General features: G+C 31.5%; 2 protein-coding genes across 6 annotated transcripts in view; one reads left to right on the top strand and one right to left on the bottom strand.

Annotated features, from left to right (window-relative positions):
- LOC129965411 (centromere protein F-like) overlaps positions 1–1,638 on the top strand; it is a 158,227-nt gene extending 156,589 nt beyond the window's left edge. For all 4 annotated transcript variants that reach the window (XM_056079265.1, XM_056079266.1, XM_056079264.1 and 1 more), the window contains one exon: positions 1,518–1,638. In XM_056079265.1, coding sequence (XP_055935240.1) covers positions 1,518–1,530 — 13 coding nt within the window. In that variant the 3' untranslated portion in view covers positions 1,531–1,638. The remainder of the gene's footprint in view (positions 1–1,517) is intronic.
- Positions 1,639–5,611: 3,973 nt separating this feature from the next.
- The window catches only part of LOC129966879 (uncharacterized), a 59,669-nt gene continuing 40,324 nt past the window's right edge, over positions 5,612–24,956 (bottom strand). For both annotated transcript variants that reach the window (XM_056081484.1, XM_056081485.1), the window contains 6 exons: positions 21,792–21,937; positions 20,540–20,638; positions 19,339–19,446; positions 19,144–19,240; positions 5,784–5,891; positions 5,612–5,708 (listed from right to left, as the gene is read on the bottom strand). In XM_056081484.1, the coding sequence (XP_055937459.1) occupies positions 5,676–5,708; positions 5,784–5,891; positions 19,144–19,240; positions 19,339–19,446; positions 20,540–20,638; positions 21,792–21,937 (591 nt within the window). In that variant the 3' untranslated portion in view covers positions 5,612–5,675. The remainder of the gene's footprint in view (positions 5,709–5,783; positions 5,892–19,143; positions 19,241–19,338; positions 19,447–20,539; positions 20,639–21,791; positions 21,938–24,956) is intronic.

Raw genomic sequence — 24,956 nt, 5'->3', positions numbered from 1 at the left:
AATGTACAACTATTTAATATTGTATTGTTGTCATTTGAAGTTTTTTAAATCAATTTCCATCATTAACTGTTGCTATGGTAAAACTGAAGTTACATTGTATGTATGTGTTCAGGAAGCATTTTCCAATCTTCTACTGATGCATAAAAATATCGATGTAATATTGAAATGCAGGCATATTTCATGTTTGTATATGAATAAATTTATTTCATGTTTGAGCAAGCTTTCAATCATAAATATAATATCTGCTGTATCAAAAAAAAAAAAAAAAAAAAAAATATATTAAGATTGAATTCAGATGACCACTGTAAGAAACTATATATTAATGATTTAATAGTAATTTTCCATCATCCATTTATAATTTAACAATATGCTGTCTGTATTCTCTGGTTTACAAGACCTGAATTCAATGGTGATATATAGTTAAACTGTATTATGAACTTAGAAAATCTTCATCAGCCCAATTAAAATTTGAAGTTAATGTTGATAATGGAATTTTAAATTTTGAATCATTTTTTAATGACTTGAAATAAAGAGCATTTGTTGCAAACAATTTCCTGGCATTTTAAATTTTGCTATTTAGACTTTTTGTGAATTGTAAGAGATAAATTCTGTAGTCGTTATATTTGATAAAACATTATTAGTAATTTTTAAATTTTTAATTGATGAGTGTTTAGCTTATCTAAACATAAAAGGAAAAGTTTGTTGTCCAACAAATCTATTGCACTTACAACTATGAAATTTGCCATAGACATAGATATAATGGTGATTCAATACATGACAACCAAATTTTAAATGTTTTGTGTGTGTGTGTGTTGTTATGGATAATTTTTATTATGTATAATATTGATTGGGAGGGGAGGGGAATCTGTTCAGTACTAAAGCAAGCAGTTGTTCTTCTTAAAAAAAAAAAAAAAATGTGCTTCCTTTGTAATTTAATGAACTTTGTGGAATTTTTGGAAAATAGTTACTCTTATTAAAAAATGTTGCAAATTGAGAGACTAAAATGTCTGCATCCAATATTCTATTTCTGTAATATTTTTTTTATTATTATTTTATTATTCAAACATTGCTTTCTAATTCAAAAGCCGTTATTCTTTCATTTTTACTTAATTATTTTTCTAATGAGTTCAAAGATTTCCTTGGATAAGTTTTACTTCTTCACTGATTTGACAATAATAATAATAATGAACCAAGAATTGTGAAAATTATTTTTATGTAGTTTTAATTCTAATAGCACTTTTTGCATGAACATTTCTCTCTCCCTTTTCTTTGTGGCATCTGCACGTTTCATTTTTTATCATCTGTTATTAAATAGACAGTATCATTGTTGTAAAGAAAAAATAAATGTTTAAAATTAATATATATATTTTTTTCATTTCATTGACATGATTTTCTGTTATTTTTATTTTAAATTTTTCTGGCATAAATTATGTTAAGGTAATGCCATTTGTGTGCTATTAGTATATAAGTTTTGTGCAAAATTTTGCCTTTATTTTTATTTATTTATTTATTTTTAGATTAATGAAATGAATTTGGTGGTCAGATGAAGTCTTATTCTATTGAAACTATGCTGTGTGTGTTTATATTTTTGTTATGATATGATGTCCAATCAAGAAGTTTGTATCATTTAAAACTCGCATAATCTCATAATTATGTATTTTTGTATTTTTTTATGCATAAATTTTTTATTGAAGAAAAAAATAAACTCTTTCATTTCATATAATAAGATTATTTTCTTTAGCATGTGTGATCTTTTTGAGTGAATGCAGGTTTATTTAAATGTCCATTTCTTTCATAATTTTTTTTAAATATTTTTTTGTGAATGCCTGGGAGAAATAGCATCAAATCGTACAAAAGTGCCCCCCCCCCCCCCCCGTATATTAAACTCCGTTTACAGTTTCATGGGAGATTTTTTAGTTATTATGTTTTAAAAATTTGTATGTGCCATTAGTCTTCAGAACTTAATATAATTTCTTTTTCAAAATACAAATTTTGACTCCTAAGTGATCCATTAATCCTCAAACAACCCTTCTATATCTTCAAGATAAGATTCAATATGAGCAATTTGCTATTTCAAAACTCTTAATGTCCTTCCTTGTGTGGAAAGAAATTTAGAAACATTCTTTATCATTTTTTGAAATAGTGTCATTACAACTTTTCGATCATGTAGGCTTCAAACGTTACTTCATTTACTTCTATTAGAGTTAGATTCAAAAGTCATTTGTGTTCGAAGTTTCGAGCTCATATGAATGGAAATCCCCCCCCCCCACACACACACACACTTTTTTTTTTCTTTTTGTATTTGAACCTTTACGCAAGGTAGATAACTGTCACTTTTTTCATTTCACAATACTTTGTGCATGGTGAGTAATATTAACCCAGGAGCAAGTAAAAAGATGAATGAAGTAGTGGAGGGGAAAAGTAAAGCATTTGGTTCTAATTTGACCATGTGTTACAATATCATACTAAGTAGCTACAATTTAATTAACGCACCAAAATGAAATTTCAATAAACCTCGAGTGAAGCTCAGCCGTTTTAGTGAAGGAGAAAGTTTCATACTCGAGTCGGCAAACGAGCATCTCATTTAATATATTTTTTATTCATTAAAAATAGGCTGTTTCTACTTTAGCATCAAATAAAAGCAATTATCTGAAGCAAAAATTGGGAAGAGATATTGTTTGCTCTATGCATTGAGTGGAAGACAATGTGTTAAATGTTATTTTCTTGGTTAGCGATTAGATAATAGGGGCACAATAGTATTCATGAAACAAGGGACCTTCATTGGAATGCCAGTGTGTGTGTTTAAATTTTTTTGAAAAAGTATTTTTTGATATTTTTTAATTGCATTTTATGAAAATATTATTTCAGTTCTGTCACCATTTCTATTTCAAGGGCTTTGACACCCAAAGTTTTCTTTAATATTTAACTAGATATTCAAAATTTTACACATGAGTACTTGTTTGTAGAGTATTTATTAATTGTGTTTGAACATCATTTAGTGAATTGTTTAAATATTTTTACTCCAAGTAGTTTTTCTATTTTGGAACTTTTTAACAATATACCTATGAAATGTATATTTAATTCACTGTGGACTTTCGAAAGTGAATATGTTGAATGGTTGAATCCTTCCACAAAATAAAAGCAAAATGTTCAAGGCATTTCAAAATGATTTGTTACACTTGCCAATAAAATTTCTTTCGTACTTCTTCGTGTATGAAATATTCAAAGAGAGAAAGCTGTAATTCAAGTTTGGGATTTTGTCCTATTTCCACGATTCCGAAAAAAATACATTTTTCGAATTACGTCTGTCAGCCCAATAACAAGGTTGGGACAGAACTGGGAAAAGTCAATAAAATTTGCAAAAATCAGGGCTAATTGCTGATTAGAGAAAGCCTGTGTGCAGTTGCCGAATTTGCACTATAATTTTCCACATCTGCAGAAGAATGTCGCCAAAGCGAGGATAGCAATAACCACCTGGGACCACTAGATCCGTATCATCTTACTGAATCGAATCTGTCTACGAATTGATCATCTGTCAGTATATTCCCGTGTGTCTAAACTTGATATCTCAAAAGTGCATCGACTTTGATATATGGAATCTGATACTGTAATTGAAGCTCAGTCGCAAATTTTCAGTATGCTGATCAAAGTGCTTCTGCAGTGCATATTTGTTTCTTTACTGTTCTTGCATAAATATTCCTTAAGAACTCATCCAATGATTCCAAGAGATTACCAAGCCTATTTTAAATATATTATATTCTCGGAATATTGCAATCAATTCATGAAAATTCGAATGAAAGACTGGAGTCTCTTTTATTGAGTTATTTTGTTCCTGTGGCCAATAGAGAAAGTCATGGGCGCTAAGATTCAATTCTTGTTTCACCATAATCAGTCCATAATATTGTCTTGATCCTACTTTGTCCTTTCTCTGATTCACTGGCGGAGGGCGAATCAATAGGATTGATTATATCCAAATCAGTTCCGACAACGTTCTTATTCTTCTTTCAGTATAAAAATCTCTAGGTCGGACATTTAGCATTAAAATCTCTGTTTATTATCATTGGATATTCTTTATATTTTTCCAGGATTATCTCCAGATCCATTCATTTCTCCTCTGTATCTTCAGATAGAGATCTTTATAAATTGCGGTATTCATTGCCATAATATCTAGCATTAATTTTATTAATTTAATATCTGACATTAAATGGAAAAATTTTTATTTTTAAAAAATTCCTAAAAGTACACTATGATATTAAAATTTTTTTGAAGAATGAGCCTGTGATTTTAATTTCTATCATTTATTTCATTTATCAAGCGTTATTTTATAATTATATTTTGCAGCATTTTATATTAATCATTAAAATACTAGGCAAATTAACAAAACAATGATAAGCAGGTTGTTTCGATGTAAATGAATCAACAATTCTTTTTGCAATTTTTAATTATATCACAAATACGAAAATGATACTTTAACAATGGTTTGACACATGATAATTGATTTAATTATTTCTAAGGAATTATATTACTTTACAATTTATTAATATTTTGCTTTATTTACAAGTAAAAATGATGAACGAAAAAATTTAGAAAATGGAAATAACTTTCTTAAATCTTTAAAAAATAATTCATTTCTTTTCTCTAAGAATCAAATTTTCATTACAAATGCTAAGTTTTTTTTTTTTTTTTAGAGAGATGGTTAAAATTTATTAATATTTTTGAATATTAGATAGCACTGTTAATTTTTTCTCATTATTTTCTGCAACTTAGATTAATAATTATAATCAATTAATTTATAATCAGTTTACCGAAGAATTTTTTATGCTTTATTTTCTATTAAAAAATGAAACGACATCATTCAAGGAAAAGAAATTAATAAGAAACATAGAAAACAGCGCACTTAAAAGAATGCTGTGCATATTTGCACAAATGTGAATTATAAAAGCCAGAAAGGACTCATTAATGAAGGGGGGGTGAAAATTCGGCATTCACAACTCTAGGAGACAAATCAAATTCCGAAATCTCTTGTGAAAATAATCAAAAGCAAATAAGAGAATAGTTTTTATTCAATGAAATCTGTTCTCTTATTATCTGCTTCAATAAAACCATTTTTATTTATTTATTTTTAATATAGTTGCTATGATTAAGGAATTGTGCATTTACATTGTTTCACTAAACCGCAATCAACTATTCAGTTTTCATGCAGATCTTCAGCGCTTAGAAGACTTTAACCTGCTCGTTTTACAACGTGGCTATTCGATTTAATCCGATTTCCTCCAACCCGGAAGTCATTTGTTTGCTCAATTTTAAGGAATCATTGTGTATTGCCTAGACTTTTACTGAACAAAAGCAATTGATAAAGCCTTTTTGAAGGTCAACTATTAATTTAAAAAAAAAAATTAACACCTTAAAAATGTAACATGATCAAACTTACCAGTGTTGTGATTTTTTTTTTTTTTAATTATGAAATTAAATCTCTTTTGTAGATGCAAAGATTTCCTTCTCCCTTAGGAGAAGAGTTCAACTTGTGCTGCGACTTAAGCAGATTTGTCATTAAAAATTTCGTGAAAAGTCTTTAGCAAGCTATTTATTTTAATTCGAATTAAATTTTGTACATTTTCTACCGGAGGAACCACTCGTGGAGACAGATGTAAATTAAATTGCCACGGCTCGTTTCTCTACTTTGATTTCTTCTTGGCTTGCTTTCTTTCCTGCAAAAAGCAGCACACTATCTTGTAATCCTTATTTATTTACACGATATATATTTCGAGAAGAAATGCCCTTACCTTTCCGATGGCCGGAGTGAGAGCTTTCCGCAGTCTCTCGGTCGCCCGCTGTGCTCTCATAGCCTCCTCGGCTTTTCTTTCGCTCAGCTTCTTTTCGGCTTCAAGTATCTGCAACATTCACGGTTGGCATTTTCTTAAATCAGTATTTGATATTAGGGACAGTTCTAGAATTATATTTACAAATCATTACAGGAAGTTGTTGAATCAGTTTTTCTAAAGAACTATCCATGGTAGCAATGTTTTCTTCTTACAATGTGGGCGAGTGACTCAGCTCATTAGCAAAACGCAGACAGAACTGTCAGTTAATTGAATAAAGAAAAAGAGAAAGTTCCCCGCTATCAATTTCATTTCCATTTTTGCTGCTTATGTAAATACTGCCTTGCATTTGTGATGCTTAGATGCAATTTTTTGGCAGTTGCAACGCGGTCTGCCTACATCCATTTCCTTATATAATGCTGATTGCTGCTAGTTTCAAAAAATTCCATTTAAAATGGAATTCACTAAGATGATTGATATCTTTGTTTAAAAACAAGAAGGTGAAAATAAATAAATTACGCTAATCACAAATAAATAGGATTATTCAAAAGAGAAACAATCAGTTTTCTTTTTAAAAAAATAACGATCGGGGGCACTGCTGAATCTGGATAACGGAGCACCAAGTATCTGAAATGGATAACCGAAAAATTACCACGCATCCATGATGATTTTGATAAACACACAAAATTCCAACCCTGAAGTCCGAGACGCCGTAGAACGATAACCTTTTATGCTTTATTACTAGGTTTTTTCCTTCATTTGGCATGATTTGTTATGTGGTCGCATTCTGTGCAAAACGATTTTTTCATTGCACAATTTACAGAAACGGTTTTCCGTTTGTCTCATAACTACTCTCAATAGCTTCATTTTCTTTCCTTTAAAATAGGGGTTACGCAATTAACAGGCAGTACATTATTCTAATAATATAATCACTTTATAAACTTGCGGGGGGGAGGAATTTTACCGAAAGTGCGTTTTATAAGTAACTGGCCGCCTTTGGCGACCAACCGGTTCCCCAATCTTAATGCACGTTAAAATTTTAATAATTAAATATTTTATAGAATTCCCATTTTAATTGTTTATTCAGTAAAATATTTTGAAACTTCAAATTTTAATAGTCATATAATTCACTCATAATATTATAAAGGCCTTCAACCATAACGTAATATGTATATCTCTAATTTTCTGTTTGCTCCCGTAAAATTTATGCTTTAAATTAAAGTGGAAATGGTTAAACTGCAATAAATATAATAATAATAATATATTAACTGAAACGAAGCATTTTTTAAAAAATATGAGTACTGAAAGCAGAGTCGCTGAATATTTAAACCGTATGGGAACTAAAGAATATTTTTCTTAATCTATATAATATCTCGAGAAGTTTTCAACAAAATTTTCTCAGATTCATCATGAACAGATCGATTCATTAACAATGTTTACTTTTAAATGCATCAAACACTAAAAAAATAAACAGAATCGTTTGAAATAATCTCTCGAAAACATATTAAGCCTTCAAAACCAAGTCCATATCCGTTGTGAACAATCAGAACACAATGCGCATGCGTGAATTTTCAACGCCAATTATGGTAACGCAAATGAGTGAATTTTCTACGCCAGTTGGGGTAACGCTATGCAGATTAGAAATTTTTAATTTCCTTTATTCTGTTTTATTTTAATTTAAAAGTACTTCAGAATGAATCTGAAAGATCGATTCATTAACTGTTTAACTTTAAATGCATCAAACCTTAAGAAAATAAACAGAATCCTTTGAAATAATCTGCCGAAAATTTCTTAAGCCTATCCTTTTTAGCGTGGGGGAAAAAAACTGAAGCCTTACTCATTTGGCGGTGGGGAAAATGAAGATTTTTTTGGCGGGAAAGTTAGTTTTTAATTAATAAAAAAACTCCAATTCTGATTAAATTTTTTTTTTTTCAAAAACCTTCCTAGAGATATACCTAATAATTTCCCAAATTTTCACGGCGATTGGATGTATGGTTTTTGAATCTATCGAGTACAGACAGACAGACACACATTCATTTTTATATATATAGATTTAAGAATAGTCCCCTAAGGCTGTACTCTCTATTCTAATGTTCTGCGGGCATTGGACTCGGGATTGCTTCTTAAATTCGAGATTGAAAAATTATAGATCCGATTCCTACCGCCGTGCATTGGGCGGGGGTGGGAGCTTGTGTACACTAAGATGTGTACACTCTTGCGAAGTCCGGGAAATGTCGGAGTAGTGGATGTTATATGCCGTCGGTTATATTTATGAGTTCAACAATTTTTGGAGAAACGAACTATAATATATTAATTAATATTCGACGTACTACGATCCTCGATGGAAGCAGTGCAAACACTGAGCAATTTACAAAAAAAAGCATGGAAGCAATTCACACACGGACATCTTGAAGCACTCACTGGTCGTTTGGGAATAAATTCGTTTCGTCACCAGCTATCAAATTCTGAGCACTTGGATGCTGGGATTTCATTATGGCGATGCTCTATTACGCATTAGTTATACTTTTGGCAATCGTCCCGAAATTCCTCTCTGACGCTTTCAAATCTCCAGTAGGAATTGAGAATTACAGTTATAAACCCAGTTAACAATTCTTGCTTTAGATAAGCATCTTCAGCATCAAAAATAGAAATCATTCGATAGCTACGTTGTTGATTCAAAACTTCACAAAGTCAAAATAAATCTTAATTCTAAATTTCTTGTGGTTTCAATCCACATCTTGTTCACGTTATTCGAGACGAAAGTCACATTAAAAATTTTATGATGTTTCCTCCTTCAAATGCCTGTTATGAGAATGTTCCATCCGAGCTGAAAGCTCCGAGCTTTCTTCCTTATGAGCATCTAAACATATTTCACGCGTTGAATCAAGGGACAACGGCGTCCTTTTGGCACAGTTACGGTTCTGGGAAAACCTGAATTTAAGAGCTATTTGTATTAATGCCTTTTTACGATCACGAAATGAAAGGGTGAAATGTGAAAAAGGCCCTAGTCGTGTGGAAAATACGAAATGATGTAATGCTGCCATCGTGATCAACGGCAACTTTTTTTCATTTTAATTTCACTTGAGAAGAAAGAAGTGTTTCATCTGGAATCTAATCCGAACCCTACATAAACACTACTGGCAATTGGATCGTTAGCTGCGCAGCTGGAGCAAGCAGGACATAGATAAAATATTCTGGGGTATATTTCAGAAATAAGAGAAGGGAGAGCCAGTGATGAGTTTATAAATTTCCACACCGAAAACAAATATTTTTTCAGATATTCCGTTCGTCAGAAATAATTCCCAGGAAAACTTTTACGTCACTCCGTTTCATTTTTTTTTTAAATTAAGGAGAATGTGTATATGCTTTGGGGCTTTATAGAATGAACCTTTAGTCCCAGGACTATCAGATTTGACACAAATACATTTTAGGGTATTGGAATATACGTATTCGTAAGCCAATTTAAGTTAAGTTTAAGCATTTTTCTGGGATAACTCCCGAAAACAGCACCAAATAATTTCCATGTTATTTTAAAATTCAAAAATTTGTTATTGGTAAATTTTAATAATCATGCAAAAATTTTCTGAATTCTGTCAATTTTTTAAAATCTAATTTAGAACAATGGATTACATTGTTGCTCTGAAATTCAAATTGTTTTTGTTTTATTATTATTAAATGTATAGCAGCACGAATTTCTTCCGAATGATTGAAAGTTATGGAAGAAAGAGTCTGTGTGCAGTACACAAGGCAAATAAGAAGTTGCGGCGAAAGTCAGTAGATAGTTGATTTGGGCAATGACGCTTTTAAACGCTAGGATGTCATGGAATTTAACTCTATAAGAATAGCTAATATACAGAATGAATAGAACAGATGATAATCTGTTAAATTGACGCAGCTTTAATGTCTGTTAAAATTTGATATCTAATAATATTTTCTAGCTGGAAGCATGAACATTAAGTTATGCGTAAGAGATTTAATGGAAAGCAAACATAATCAAAATTACAAAATGAATTCCGAAGACGGCTAGTTGATAGTAAAATTATAATCTAATGTATAGCTAAAATTGCAAGAAAAAGTTCGGGAAATCGTCATTAGTTATTACATAGCATTCAATTCGAATTTCAAGGCCCGCTTTTCACACGCCAGATCATAGAACGCATTCCTGTCACTTCGCCTTTCGAAGTGCACGTGGTGACGTTGATCTTAATTGCGAATCCCTCAAGGTATCGCGATCAAATACAGATTTCAGGTGAAGTCATATCGTATTTAAAATTTCTGTGAATAGCTATACACTTTTCATGTATCAAGATGTAGCATACCTGGAGCTATTTATTGCATTTCAGTATTCTGTAGTGCAAATGAGAGTAGTATTGAAAGATTCCGATTTCTGTACACATATTTTTAAAAAAACATGTTTCAGCAAAACAGGTTTTAATAGAAGTTGAATCCCTTCCATCTCCATTGAAAGCTCAAATTTTATGAGAAAATCAGAGAGATTCATGGTACAATGAATAGAACGGTATAAGGCTTCTATAACAGCATGGTCATCAAAATTAGCAGCTTAAGAATTCCGAGAACAAGGTACATAAAATATTGAAAATTTGTGTGAGCATTCATCTCGGGACCAGCTGGTATTCAATAAAATAATTCTATAAAATGTATTTAATATATTATCTATAAATATAATTTAATATATTAATTTTAAATATATTATCATATGAAACATATTTAATTATATCAAAAAAGGGATTTCCTATATTGAATTGAAGATATTGCAGCGACAGTGAATGAGCCCGGCATCCTTCCTGTTGATGAAAAGATATGCGTTGATTTCTTTTCCAGGGCGGTCTCTCTTATTTTCGCTTCATAAATTTACAGGGTTTTTTTATAGGTATTGAATTGAAAAAAATGTTAAGGGGCTAAATGACATTTAAACCTTTTATTTTCCGAAATTTTTTTATAATTTCATTTTTTGGCCGAAACTTTTTTTTTTTTTTTTTTTGGTGCTGCAATGAGTGTGCGTTAATTAGAAAGTCATTTTTCTCAATACTACATTTTCAAAGCTTGCACGCAGGATTGAACAAAAATGATTCATCCTATTAATATGACATTTTCCAGGTACGCTCATCCACACGTTATGAAGAAAATCATGCGAAAGCAAAGCGATACTTTTTGAGTGCTTGCTAATATGCAAAAATGTTTTTAAAAAAGCTATGTTTTAATTACATAAAAAGTAAAACAACTCCAGTAAATTTATTAAATATGTATCGCTGTGTGTGATTATCAAGTAGGGCTGTGTCGATTTTCGATTTATCGAGAAAAAAAAAATCGATTTTTTTTTTATGCCAGTTTTCGAAAAATGTCGATCTATCGATATCATGATTAATGGTTCACGATGAATCGCAATACAATAAATCGATATTCACAATTAAATTGCTTTTTCGATTTCTTTTTGGTTACCGGTTAGTGTTTATTTTTGTTGCTCTTCATTCTTTCTCACCATCATACATAATTTTTGCTACTATAATTACTGCCATGTTTTAATATATACAAATACTTGTTAGCTCGTCTTCCCCGTGATCTGGGCGTCCCGGGTTCGAGTCCCGGTTTGGGCATGGTTGTTCTTCTGTTGTTCTATCTGTGAGATGTGTGAATGTGCCCTCCTGTAAAAAGGGGTTGTGCAAGCGAATGAGTGATGCGTGAGTAGCAAAGTCGTACTCTTGGCCCTAGTTGGCGCTGCTATAAAAAATAAGAGACGTCCCCCTCAGGCTTAAATCGCTGTCTTCGTAACAGCGGGCTTGTCAGTGGCAAGTACCATAAGAAACAAACAAACAAATACTTGTTTCCAGCATGTCATTTTGGAATAAACTGTTTTCTGTTCCCTAACTGAATGATTCCATTATGGAAAAATAATTGCAATAATCAGAAGGCTGTTGACTGTCCTTTGCTTAATCCCTAAATATTCATCTTCAGAATTAAAAGTGGAAAGGATTCATTCAGATTAAATCCACAGTTTTATTCGCAGCTCGCAGCTCTCATTTTCACACTTAAACGTATTCGCATAAAAAGAAAAGTTCCGTTATACCTCTGCTCTCACCTGGCGGCTGAATTGCTTGCTAAACTCCTTTCAAAACTTGTTTGAGTGTTCGATTTATCTTGATCGAACTTCTGATATTTATCGAATTTTTGATACATATCGAATTCTCGATACTTATCGAATTTTCGACACTTATCAAATTTTGGGTGATTTTGAGATTTTGATCATGATCGAATTTACTTGACTATTGAGAATCAGTCTTGGCAATATTTTACGAATTTTTGATTTCAAGTTATTGTTTTGTATATCGGTGGAAAATATGCGTTGTTGTTCTTTTCTTTTCTTTTTAATCCGCATTCTTTTCTGCAGTATGCATTTCTATATTTCTAGATGAATATAATATTTCTTGTTTTACATTTTTAAAAAATGCTCTTTCACAATTTCATTATATATTTTATTACAATACTAGCCGCCTTTGGCGAACCAGCCGGTTCGCCAATCTTAATGTTCGTTAAAATTTTAATAATTAAATATTTTATGCAATTCCAACTTTAATAGATTCTTCAGCAAAATATTTTAAAACTTCAAATTTTGATAGTCATATAATTCACTCATAATATTATAAAGGCCTTCAGTCATAACGTGATATGTATCTCTCTAATTTTCTGTTACCCCTCGTAGAATTTATGCTTTAAATTAAAGTGTAAATGATTCATCTGCAATTAATGTAATAATATTTTTTACTGAAACAAAACATTTTATTTAATAATATGATTACTGATAATAGAGTCACTGAGCGTTTAAACTTTATGGACACTAAAGAATATCTTTCTTAATTTATGTAATATCTCAAGAATTTGTCAACAAAATTTTCTCAGATTCATCATGAACAGATCGATTAATGAACAATGTTTCATTTTAAATGCATTAAACACTAAGAAAATAAAATGAATCGTTTAAAATAATCGGTCTAAAACTGGTTTAAAAAAACTACTTAAAAAACGATGTACTTAAAACTATAAGCATATACAAAAAAATATATAACTAACATAAATACAATTTAATTACAAAAGCATGTAACTAACCTAAAAATAATTTAAATCATCTGTTGAAAGTGGTTGCCATGACAACAATCAGAACAATGCGCATGCGTGAATTTTCTTCGGAAACTTCTTTTCCCTTTCCAGCTGTGTTGCCATAGAAACCGGCGCACAGCTGTTTACACGTTTATGTTTATCTATTCAGATTTTATAACATCTAATCAGAGTAACGGTGAATATCAGTGTGTTCGTGCTCGTCAATAAATATTAATTTTTTTAATAACATGATTAACGAAAACAGAGTCACTGAGCATTTAAACCTTATGGGAACTAAAAAATATCTTTCTTAATTTATGTAATATCTCAAGAATTTGTCGACCAACCGGTTCGCCAATCTTAATGTTCGTTAAAATTTTTATATTTAAATATTTTATGCAATTCCTACTTTAATAGATTCTTCAGCAAAATATTTTAAAACTTCAAATTTTGATAGTCATATAATTCACTCATAATATTATAAAGGCCTTCAGTAATAACGTAATATGTATCTCTCTCATTTTCTGTTAGCACCCGTAGAATTTATGTTTTAAATTAAAGTGGAAAGAATTAATCTGCAATTAATATAATAATATTTTTTACTGAAACAAAGAATTTTTTTATAATCTGATTAATGAAAATAGAGTCACTCAGCGTTTAAACTTTATGGGCACTAAAGAATATCTTTTTCAATTTACGTATTATCTCAAGAATTTGTCAACAAAATTTTCTTAGATTCATCATGAGCAGATCGATTCATTAACAATGTTTACTTTTAAATGCAGAAAACACTAAGAAAATAAAATGAATCGTTTAAAATAATCGGTCTAAAACAGGTTTAAAAAAACTACTTAAAAAACGATGTACTTAAAACTATAAGCATATACAAAAAAAGTATATAACTAACATAAATACAACTTAATTACAAAGGCATCCAATTAACCTAAAAATAATTTAAATCATTGAAAATAGGTTAAAAAAAACTACTTAAAAAACGATGTACTTAAAACTATAAGCATATACAAAAAAATATATAACTAACATAAATACATTTTAATTACAAAAACATGCAACGAACCTAAAAAAATTTAAATCCAGTCCGATTCCGTTGATAATAATTAGTCAACACAATGCGGAATTTAGAACACAAAGCGCATGCGTGAATTTTCAACGCCAGTTACGTAACGCAAATACGTGATTTTTTTTTCTACGCCAGTTGGGGTAACGCTATGCGGATTAGAAATTTTTAATTTCCTTTATTCTGTTTTATTTTAATTCAAAAGTACTTCAGAAGGAATCTGAAGGATCGATTAATTAACAATGTTTAATTTTAAATGCATCAAACATTAAGAAAATAAACAGAATCGTTTGAAATAATCCGCCGAAAAATACTAACCCTAGCCTCATTACTGTTGGGAGAAAAAAACCCCGGAAGCTTTACTCATTTGGCGGTGGCGAAAATTGAAGATTTTTTTGGCGGAAAAGTTGGCGGTGGGGAAAATGGAAGATTTTTTTGGCGGGAAAGTTAGTTTTTAATTAATAATTAAAATTCTAATTAAAATTTCAAAAAAAGGGACCCCAGGTGCACATTCCCGACCTCTAAGGTATACATGTACCAAATTTGGTAGCTGTAGGTCAAATGACCTGGCCTGTAGAGCGCCAACACACACACACACACACATTGAGCTTTATTATAAGTATAGATTTAATTTAAAATAAAGATTATTTTTAATGGATACATTTTATTACTCCAGTTTCTTTCACTTTATGTGATTGAATCTTATGTTGCGCTTTTTTCAAATTTTCACGCAGTTTAAAAGAGTTTTCTTTTCTGTGCTTTTTATTTATTTTCAAATACAATATTTTGAATTGATTTAAAAATTCCTGCTTTTTATTGACTTAAGAAATTTTTTGAGAAATTATTACTTTTCTGTTTTTAATGTAAAGACATTTTAGTGAGGATTTTTCAATCTTTAAAAAATTCTTTATATAATCCTTTTTTCATTTCCTCCTTTCATTTTCATTTTTATTTTACTTTAATTTTAATTTTTTAAAATTTCATTTCCAATTTTATGATATGCCAAAATGTTAGAATAATTAGAAATAAAAGATAATTAGATAGAATTTTAATATTCAGAAATATAGCGTTGTACTTGAGCTTTGGTTATTACTTTTTCATTGAGTTTATATTAATGATGATATAAAATTGCATATTTTTCTTTTATTTGAATATGATCAGAACTTTTTTTCTAAAATTTTTAATGTATTGCATCATTCCTCTGTAAATAAATTTACCCTCCATAATATTTGTTAATAATGTTTTACTCATTACTATTTTTCATCTCTTTTTAAGTTTTGAAACAGTCAATTGAATGATTAATTTTAGTTATATAACATACCTATTGTTGAAATTCTAGTGTTTATTTAAATTAAATCGCCAATAAACTATTAAAATAAGAATAAAAATTTATGTAATTCATATATAAAATTAATTTTTCAAGACATCAGATTTTAAATTTATTACTTACTAGCCGCCTTTGGCGACCAGCCGGTTCGCCAATCTTAATGTTCTTTTAAATTTTAATAATTAAATAGGTTGAACCGGAATTTAACCCCCTTCTTCACCAAGTTGCGATAGCGCGCCAAAGCTGGCAATCTTTATTATGCACTATAATTGAATCTCTGCTCCTTTGCTTTTGAACATTTCGCAAGGCCGTTGTTGGCGATTTTTAAAAATTGCGCCAAGCAGGGGGTTAAACTCCAGTCGTAGCATTAAATATTTTACGCAATTCCAACTTTAATAGATTCTTCAGCAAAATATTTTAAAACTTCAAATTTTGATAGTCATATAATTCACTCATAATATTATAAAGGCCTTCAGTCATAACGTGATATGTATGTCTCTAATTTTCTGTTTCCCTTCGTAGAATTTATGCTTTAAATTAAAGTGTAAATGATTAATCTGCAATTAATATAATAATATTTTTTACTGAAACAAAGCATTTTTTTTTATAATATGATTACTGATAATAGAGTCACTAAGCGTTTAAACTTTATGGGCACTGAAGAATATCTTTCTTAATTTATGTAATATCTCAAGAATTTGTCAACAAAATTTTCCCAGATTCATCATGAACAGATCGATTCATTAACAATGTCTAATTTTAAATGCATCAAACACTAAGAAAATAAAATGAATCGTTTAAAATAATCGGTCGAAAACAGGTTTAAAAAAACTACTTAAAAAACGATGTACTTAAAACTATAAGCATATACAAAAAAAATATATAACTAATATAAATACAATTTAATTACAAAAGCATGCAACTAACCTAAAAATAATTTAAATCATTGAAAACAGGTTAAAAAAAACTACTTAAGAAACGATGTACTTAAAACTATAGCATATACAAAACATATATAACTAACATAAATACAATTTACTTACAAAAACATGTTACTAACCTAAAAATAATTTAAATCATCCGTTGATAATGGTTGTCATGTCAACTGTCAGAACACAATGCGTATGCGTGAATTTTTCTACACCAGTTGGGGTAACGCTATGCAGATTATACATTTTTAATTTCCTTTATTCTGTGTTATTTTAATTCAAAAGTACTTCAGAACGAATCTGAAACATGGATTAATTAACAATGTTTAATTTTAAATGCATCAAACATAAAGAAAATAAACAGAATCGTTTGAAATAATCCGCCGAAAAATGTTAACCCTAGCCTCATTACTGTTGGGAGAAAAAAAAACTGAAGCCTTACTCACTTGGCGGTAGGGGAAATGGAAGATTTTTTTGGCGGGAAAGTTAGTTTTTAATTAATAATTAAAATTCTAATTAAAATTTCAAAAAAAGGAACCCCAGGTGCACATTCCCGACCTCTAAGGTATACATGTACCAAATTTGATAGCTATATGTCAAATGACCTGGCCTGTAGAGCGCCAACACACACATTGAGCTTTATTATAAGTATATAGATTAAGACTCCTTAATATTTACTTTATTATTATCTTAATATTATTAATGTTAAAGGCATTATTTTGTCGTTTTCCTTTTTTTTTCAATAAAAAATAAAAGAAACTGAAGTTGTTTTTTTAATCAGCAATAAAAAGGATAAAATTTTAAAAATTCTCATATTGAAAAAACACAATATTTAAAACTTTTATTTTTTTATTTTAACATGCAGACATTGCTTTGGCATTGACAAACAATTATTTTCTATCCTATTTTCCATTTATTCAAAAGAACACAAACACTTTTATTATATAAATTGAAACTTCCCTTTAATTGGAATAATTCTGCTCCGTCAGAGATGCTATTCATAACTTATATTAGCTATAAATAAATAATGATATCACGATATATCAAAAAAATATATATCGATATGTATTGGACGATATATCGCGATGATGAAGTTCGGTCGTCGCTCAGCCCTACTCCGAAGCCATTTTGCTGGCCGCAAAGAATAGCAGGGTTTGACATCACATATTATGTGGATCGAAATGGCAGTCAGTGATATCCAGCAATGAAAACATTGGAAGCTGGATAGTTCGGGTTGTTGGATAGCGTACTGTCGGGATTTGTGCAAGGAGCCCGCGTGTCTTTTTAGTCGCAGACAGGCACTAAAAAGACACCCGGGCTTTGCCAGTGATAGCCAAACATCATAACATTATATTCAGGCATTGGAGGAAAATATGCTGCCATTTGCTGGGCATTTCAACAAGACAATGCTTCGATTCACACGTCAAATAATACGAAACTCTGGCTTAATTCTCAAAATATAAAAGTTCTGAATTGGAAATTTTATGTTTGAGAAAATTGGTAAATTCTTCTTAATTCACTGGAGAATCTTTAAAGCCCCAAGTTAGGCACGGTAGAAATGACTCTTCTATAAATGAACTCAAAAGTTCTGTTGAGGATGCATGATACATCATCAAACCCCAAATCCTACAAGAATAATTTTTTTTTCTATCGAAATCCGTATTTATGAACTAATCAACAAGAATAGATGAGTAATCAAGCTTTAAAATTCTGTTTATCTTAATTTCATTTCATTTTTGTCTAAATTTTTTGGGACAGTGTTAATTTTGTTTTGAATCTTTAAATAACTTGCAGTATGCTCAAATAAATATTTATTGTTTTGAAATTGAATTTGTAGCACATTACACTGAAGTTGTGTTCGGAAAATTGATTAAATATATTTTTATGAATTAGTTTATTGTCTAAACTTTTGCGTCGCAGTGTACAAAACGTAAGTGAGATAGGTGGGAAAAAAAGTCTTAAATTCGAATTAATTCCTATCTTTTTTATTTCTTTTTTCACTCTTCTTCATTGCTATGGTTATAAACGTGGGGACATTTCCTCCTCGCAGCTCAAGATGAGATGGTGTGTGTTATCTTAGGTAAAAGCAAATATTACTTTTTTTTTTATCGGCATTGAGTTAGACAAGAAAATAGTAACCAAAAACAGTAAGCAGAGATTGAAAATAGAGTCCGATATACTTGGAATAATGAGATATTGCATGCAGAAAAGTATTTTTACATATAAATTTCCGTAGCAAGTGTCAAGGGCATTATTAGTTTTTAGTGTGATGATGTTTATAGGTTAGGTACTGCCTGTAAACTATATGATGGGTCAAACGAAACAAATGATGGAAAAATAGTCTAGGATCTCTATTTGAGGGGAGGGCAGAGAATTGGACTCAAAATTACCAAATTTGGAACGTGGGTGCTTAAAGGGTATCTCATTATCAAAAGTTGTTTCAAAATTTAAAAAAAAAAATTAAAGATAGATATTTAAAATGTTCATTTTTTCTCTCAATATATTCGAAATATATTATTTCAAAAATATTTTTACACCATTTTAAATTTTTTAAACCAGTTTTATTTTCATTCATGCCTTCCACTTATTTTAATAAATTATTAAAAATCTTTTTAAGTATATTTTGCTACAATAACATTTCTCATTGTTTTGATTGCGAGCGTACATAAGACCATTGCAAAATGAATAAATAAATTTTCGACTGTACTTTATCGCTACTATAATCAAAAACGGATGTTTCAATTTATATAAAAATAGATGAAGCAAGTCCAAAACATTATCATTTTACGATGTTTTGGAGTGAGCATTCGAATTTGATATATATTTTTGGAAGCCTAGTATTAAAAAAATATAGCTTCAAATACTTTGAAATCTTACTTTGAGGAGTTCTTTGACTTTTTTCCTCGGCTGTGTATTCATCTCGATCAAAATTCCTTGCATGCTGTGATCTACGGCAACCCGCATTAAAACAGGGCTAAGTGGGGAGAGAGAGAATTAGTGTAAGGGCACAGATCTTTTTTTTTTTTTTTTTTTTTTTTTCATCGCCTTGATCTCAGCGGATCTGTCACTTACTCGGTCACATGAACTTCGCTGCCCGTGCAGAGCTTGTATATTTCAGCCATTTTCCTCACTTCCGTTTCCCTCAGTTCTTTGTTCCTAGCGCTCTCCGCTTCTAAATCCCTGAAAAGTAATAAAATCAGTCAGTCTATACCCGTGCTATGCTGAGTCTTCTTCTTATTGTTTTCAAGTAGCTCATTAAATATTGAAACCGGTAGGAATCGCTACTGCTCACCCAAACTTTCTAGCATACTCTCTGATAAACTTGTCATGCCAGAGAACGCACAACAGTTATTAAATATTAAGATTTGGCGTGATCTAGCATTTTTGCTGAATCTATCGTATCATCCTTGGCGTGTTATTTTGGCGATTGCCATGGGGGGGGGGTAATCGCATCCGAAAGTCGAATTTGCGTTTTACCAAATCGACCGAAGTCAAAGGTTTGGCACACAACCGCCCCTGCAGTCACACCGAATCCGATGCATTTGAGTCGCGTTTGCGTGTTTTGAAAAGTGCAGATCAATAGACAGACCCGACATTAGATTTGGCTCAAAATTTGATAGGTTTCTGCACTATAGATGTATGCCGAATTTCATTTATCTAGCTCTCTTCGTTTTGTAACTTATATTTGAACACATGAAAAGACTGCATCTGTACGGAATTTGCCCAAAATTGGATAGAACGACCGTTTGTCAATTTTCAACCATCTGGCTCAAAGCGTTTTCGAGTGATCTCTGTCAAATGCAGACAGGTCAACAGACGGACATTTCTTTTTCGAACTCAGGAGGGGAAGCTTGGAGATTCGTCAAAATCTCGAGTTCGGATTTTTCGACGACGAGTAGATACTCTCTGTACTATGAATACGAGAAAGTAAAAACGGCTTTCCCAGATATTTTATTTCAGTGACAGCTCAATGATTGAATGAGTATGCTTGATAGGGATGTATTTTGAAAGAACCGGTATAAAATCCTATATGTTTTTAAGATAACTGTTTAAGAGTAGTTTTTGTGTTTGATGGGTATCGTCACATATTATGAAGAAAACGATCCTTTTCGTCAACACGTCCGAAACTCTTATTTCAGAGGAAAACATTGAGTCTTCATTCATTTATGAAATCCACTGTAAGTTTGGCTGAAAAAATGATGATTGCATGTGGACGGTTTTTAATAGTTTCTGAATGTGCAGCTTGATAAAGTTCAACTGATGGAAAGCTTACCATATTTGTCTCTTCAATTTGTCATGCATTTTTTGGATTAATTCCAGTTCTGCTTCTGCGTTCGCTATTTTCTCATCCCATGCAGTCAGCTCATCATTCCTAATTTTCAAAATAATAATAATAAGTTACAGGAATGAATCTTACAGCTTAAAATTGAATGGTAAGATTTCAGATTATATTGTACAAAAATGAAAGGACTTGGCGAGTCGGGGTCACCTTCGACCAGTTTTGCACTGATTGGAGATTTTTGTTCACGGGTTTGTGTCTCTGTTGGCATCCCCCTGTTTGCAGTTCCTAATAGGAATCTGCCTAAAATTTCAATTTTTATTAAAGCCTTGCAATAAAAAGAAACTTACTGTAAATAAAAAAAGATACGCCTTCTTCTTAACTTGGCTATGATTAATCGAAGAAAAGCCCATATTTGCAATGGCAATGAAAATGATTTAAATTTCAAGAAAGAAAAGTATCATTGCAAAATATAGCTACTTTTTTTAAATTTTATTAACGTTTGAGAAAAACTATATAATAACTGAATTGTTAGCATAGAAAAGACAATTTTTTAAAATTTCCAATGGATTCAAAAATTCCTTTTGTGCAATATTCTTAATTTTCGGATATTATAAAGGAATAACTTCAAAATTCTGTTTACGTTTTATAACAATCTTAATAATATATAAAACTTCTTAATACAATTACAAAGGATATTTTCTCAATTTTGAAAGTGTGTTTGAAGCCGAATTTCATAGCTCTCAGTCATCTGCCCGGTATAGTGTTAGTAAACACGCTCTCAAGGGAATAAAAAGAGACAGAGAGAGAGATTTTCTATTATTAATACAGAATGTATGCAAACCTAATTTTTAGGATGAAGCTTTACATTCTTATTATTAGGATACAAAATAGATTGAATATCTGAAATTTTCTCAATATTCAAGACATTATGTTTTATATTTTCTTATAAATTGACAAAAGGCAGATAGTTTTACATTTGAATTTCACATTCTTTCAACTAGTTTTAGCAACACTTAAAATACATTTCTTGAAACATCCATTAAACTGAAAATAAGTGATTATAACTGTTTCATTTTAATTATTTCCATGACAGGCTGTGCAAAGACAGAAAGTTTTTATCTCGTGCTGTGGTTACAGCGAACTCTTTGATGGGATTAGTCATTATCAATACCCAAAATAATATTTCGCTTCCCTGCTGTCGTGAGAAGCATACATTGCTGCAAACACGCGGGCAGAAACTTACATTTGCTCTTTCAGTGCTGCGAGTTCCGTCGTCTCAAATGCGGAGGTTCCCCTGCTGAAGTGCACCAGGGAGAGGTTGCTCTCCTTGAGACGCCCGATCAGCTTCGTCACTTCGGCGGAAGAGACGCCGCTCACATCGACAGGTGACTGAAAGACATAAAGCGAGAAAATTCAGGCTAAAAACCTGTAACTGGGTGCCAGGCAATGCACTTGAGTAACAAACTGTGAGCTGAAAGGAGGTGTGAGTATCAGAATTTCTTTAAGGAATGCACGTCCATAATAGATTTTAGATGCCAGATTCCAATAAGATTTTAAATTATAAAGATCATGAACCAGTTATTAATGCTATAACTGATCAAGTTAGATTCGGTGAAAAGTAATTAATTTTAATGTTCGAGTTTTTTTTTTTCCTTCTTTTTTCTTTTGCGCCTGAATTCTATTGCACTTAACACTTAAGAACTATTTAACCACGGCCGATCTACTCTCCTGGGTGTCAATCCCAAAAGATCATCAAAACCCTACACCTAGTCACTCAGTCCGCTTATATTATTCATTGAATAAACAAAACACAATCTACAAGCAACGTCGGAACAGAAATAAGGTACAGATATCGTAAAATTTAACTAAAAATAGAAATTATATGTAACATAAATAATAATCCATGTTGGGATAAAAAAAATCAGGATTAGTAATACTAAAGATATTTATGCAAGCCTACATGTGAGAAAGATGGGGGGGGGGTACGCCTGACGGAAGGAAACAAATGACACTCACCAACGCAAAGCGCGAAAATATTGTATCAAACATGAAATATTAAAAAGATAAAATGAAAGTGGACCGAAGAAAACATGATTAAATGTACATCCAAGCCATGAGGAAAAAAATGACGCAGGGAGGAAAATAAATACTATTCGCTAGCTGATAAATTAATTAAATGATTTACAGTTATCCATAAATATCGAAACAAGGAATAAAGAATTGTTTAAAATAAACAAAGTTGCTCAAACTCCTTTAAATACACAGGCGAAGCTGTACCTTATATAACACAAATATACAGGGTGTTGATGAATTCGACCGACACATTCAGAGGGGTGACAGTAGGCATCAAGTGGACAAAGAATCACCATACAACATGGGGTCCCAAACGACGTTTAGGGGGTGAAAATCGCAAAAATATAGGGAGTCGGTGAACTGTTGGAAACTGTAAAAAAATTAACAAAATAATAACAATTGGTGTTTTAACTAGAATTCTTTTTAAATGAAAGCTCATTCTTAAAAGTTTTTTTTTTTTCATTCTGGTAACATGCGAATTTGATGACCTAGGAGGGCGTGAATTACTGAAAACGAAAGAGAAGTTCAGAACCCATATTTGAAAAAATATTAAAACTTGAAGAAAAAGAAAAGCTTGAAAATGTAAGGAATTTTATATTCTATAATTTGATATAAGCGTGCAGTGTGAGAACTGAGGAGTTTTTAAGGTATTCAAGAAAAACTAAAATGGGAACCAGAAAACATCGCTGCAACCTCAGCACCGATGCTCGTAGAGAGCATTGTCAAATTCGAAAGCTAAATTCAGAGCAAGAATAAACAGGCATTAAGTAGATGAAAAATTATAGAAAACAGAGGGTCGCAGTTGACGTTTATTCAGTGAAAATCGCAAAAGCAGATAATGACGAAAGAACAATGACCTGTCTAAGAGAATGGCCCTATGAATGCGAGGATTAGGAACAAGCTAAGGAACAAATTAGGAAGCCTTCTCGTATTTAAATTGTTCATGCGTTCCAGAAAAATAAAAGCAGCGAGCAAGTATTCATTAATGAACATTGAAGAATGGATGGTCGCTAAACCTTATTCGCAGACAACAAGTCAGATTTCATGAATTCAACTAAAATGTGCTGGTGTTCCATCATGCATTAACCAAATGTTCTGACGTACAATTGTCGGTGTTCCCTGCAGTAAATCCGGAGGAACCTGCTGGATTTTGGTTATATTTATATTAACGTCCCGTTTGAAGCAACACTAGGGCTATTTTGGGACGGACCTCGTAATTTTGAACCCCGGTCAGATGACAAGGACGACACCTGAGCTGGCAACCCCCTCTCCACACCACACCACACCAGCGGGAGGACGTTTGGTCATGACGGATTTAACGTGCAACCGACCCCCTTACACGACGGTTCTTCGGTGGAATCGAGTTACGAATCTGAAACCTTCCGGTTCCGAAGCCGAGACCTTACCACCAGGCCACCGCGGCCCCAAGAACCTGCTGGAAGAAAACAAAGTACTTTGTGTCGCTGAGGCATTCAAGTAGAAGATACGCTCACAATTGATGATTCTGCCCAGATGTTAATATCAAACTTGTGTTGTACGTTCGACGAGATAGTGATGTAGGGATTTTCGAATGATCGAATATTCTCATTGTGCTTGTAGAAAACACCTTCTCTCGTAAAGCAGGCTTCATCTGAGAATAAAACTCTTGCAGAAAAGTGTGCATCTTCCTGTGTGGCATCAAGCATCCAGCGTGCGAACTCCACCCGATTTGTGATCCTATGTTTTCTGGTAATTTTTCATGTACTTAATACCTATTATCCTTGCTCAGAATTTAGCTTTCGAATTTGACAATGCTCTCTACGAGCATCGGTGCTGAGGTTGCAGCGATGTTTTCTGGTTCCCATTTTAGTTTTTCTTGAATACCTTAAAAACACCTCAGTTCTCACACTACACGCTTATATCAAATTATAGAATATAAAATTCCTTATATTTTCAAGCTTTTATTTTTCTTCAAATTTTAATATTTTTGCAAATATGGGTTCTAATTTACTTTTTCGTTTTCAGTAATTTACGACCTCCTAGATCATCAAATCCGCATGTTACCAGTATGAAATAAAAACTTTTAAGAATGTGCTTTCATTTTAAAAAATTCATAATTAAAACACTATTTATTACTTTTTTTTTGTTAATTTTTTGCAGTTTCTAACAGTTTTCCGACTTTCTATATTTTTGAGATCTGTATCTACTAAACGTCGTTTGGGACCCAATGTTGTATGGTGATTCTTTATCCTCTTCATGCCTACCATCATCCCTCTGAATTTGTCGGTCGAATTCGGCAACACCCTGTATATATATATATATATATATATATATATATATATATATATATATATAT

The sequence above is a fragment of the Argiope bruennichi genome, chromosome 4 (assembly GCF_947563725.1).
Source record: "Argiope bruennichi chromosome 4, qqArgBrue1.1, whole genome shotgun sequence".
In the NCBI taxonomy this organism is placed as follows: Eukaryota; Metazoa; Arthropoda; class Arachnida; order Araneae; family Araneidae; genus Argiope; species Argiope bruennichi.
Note: the sequence above shows the minus strand (reverse complement) of the source record. Positions and strands in the feature narration are given on the sequence as shown.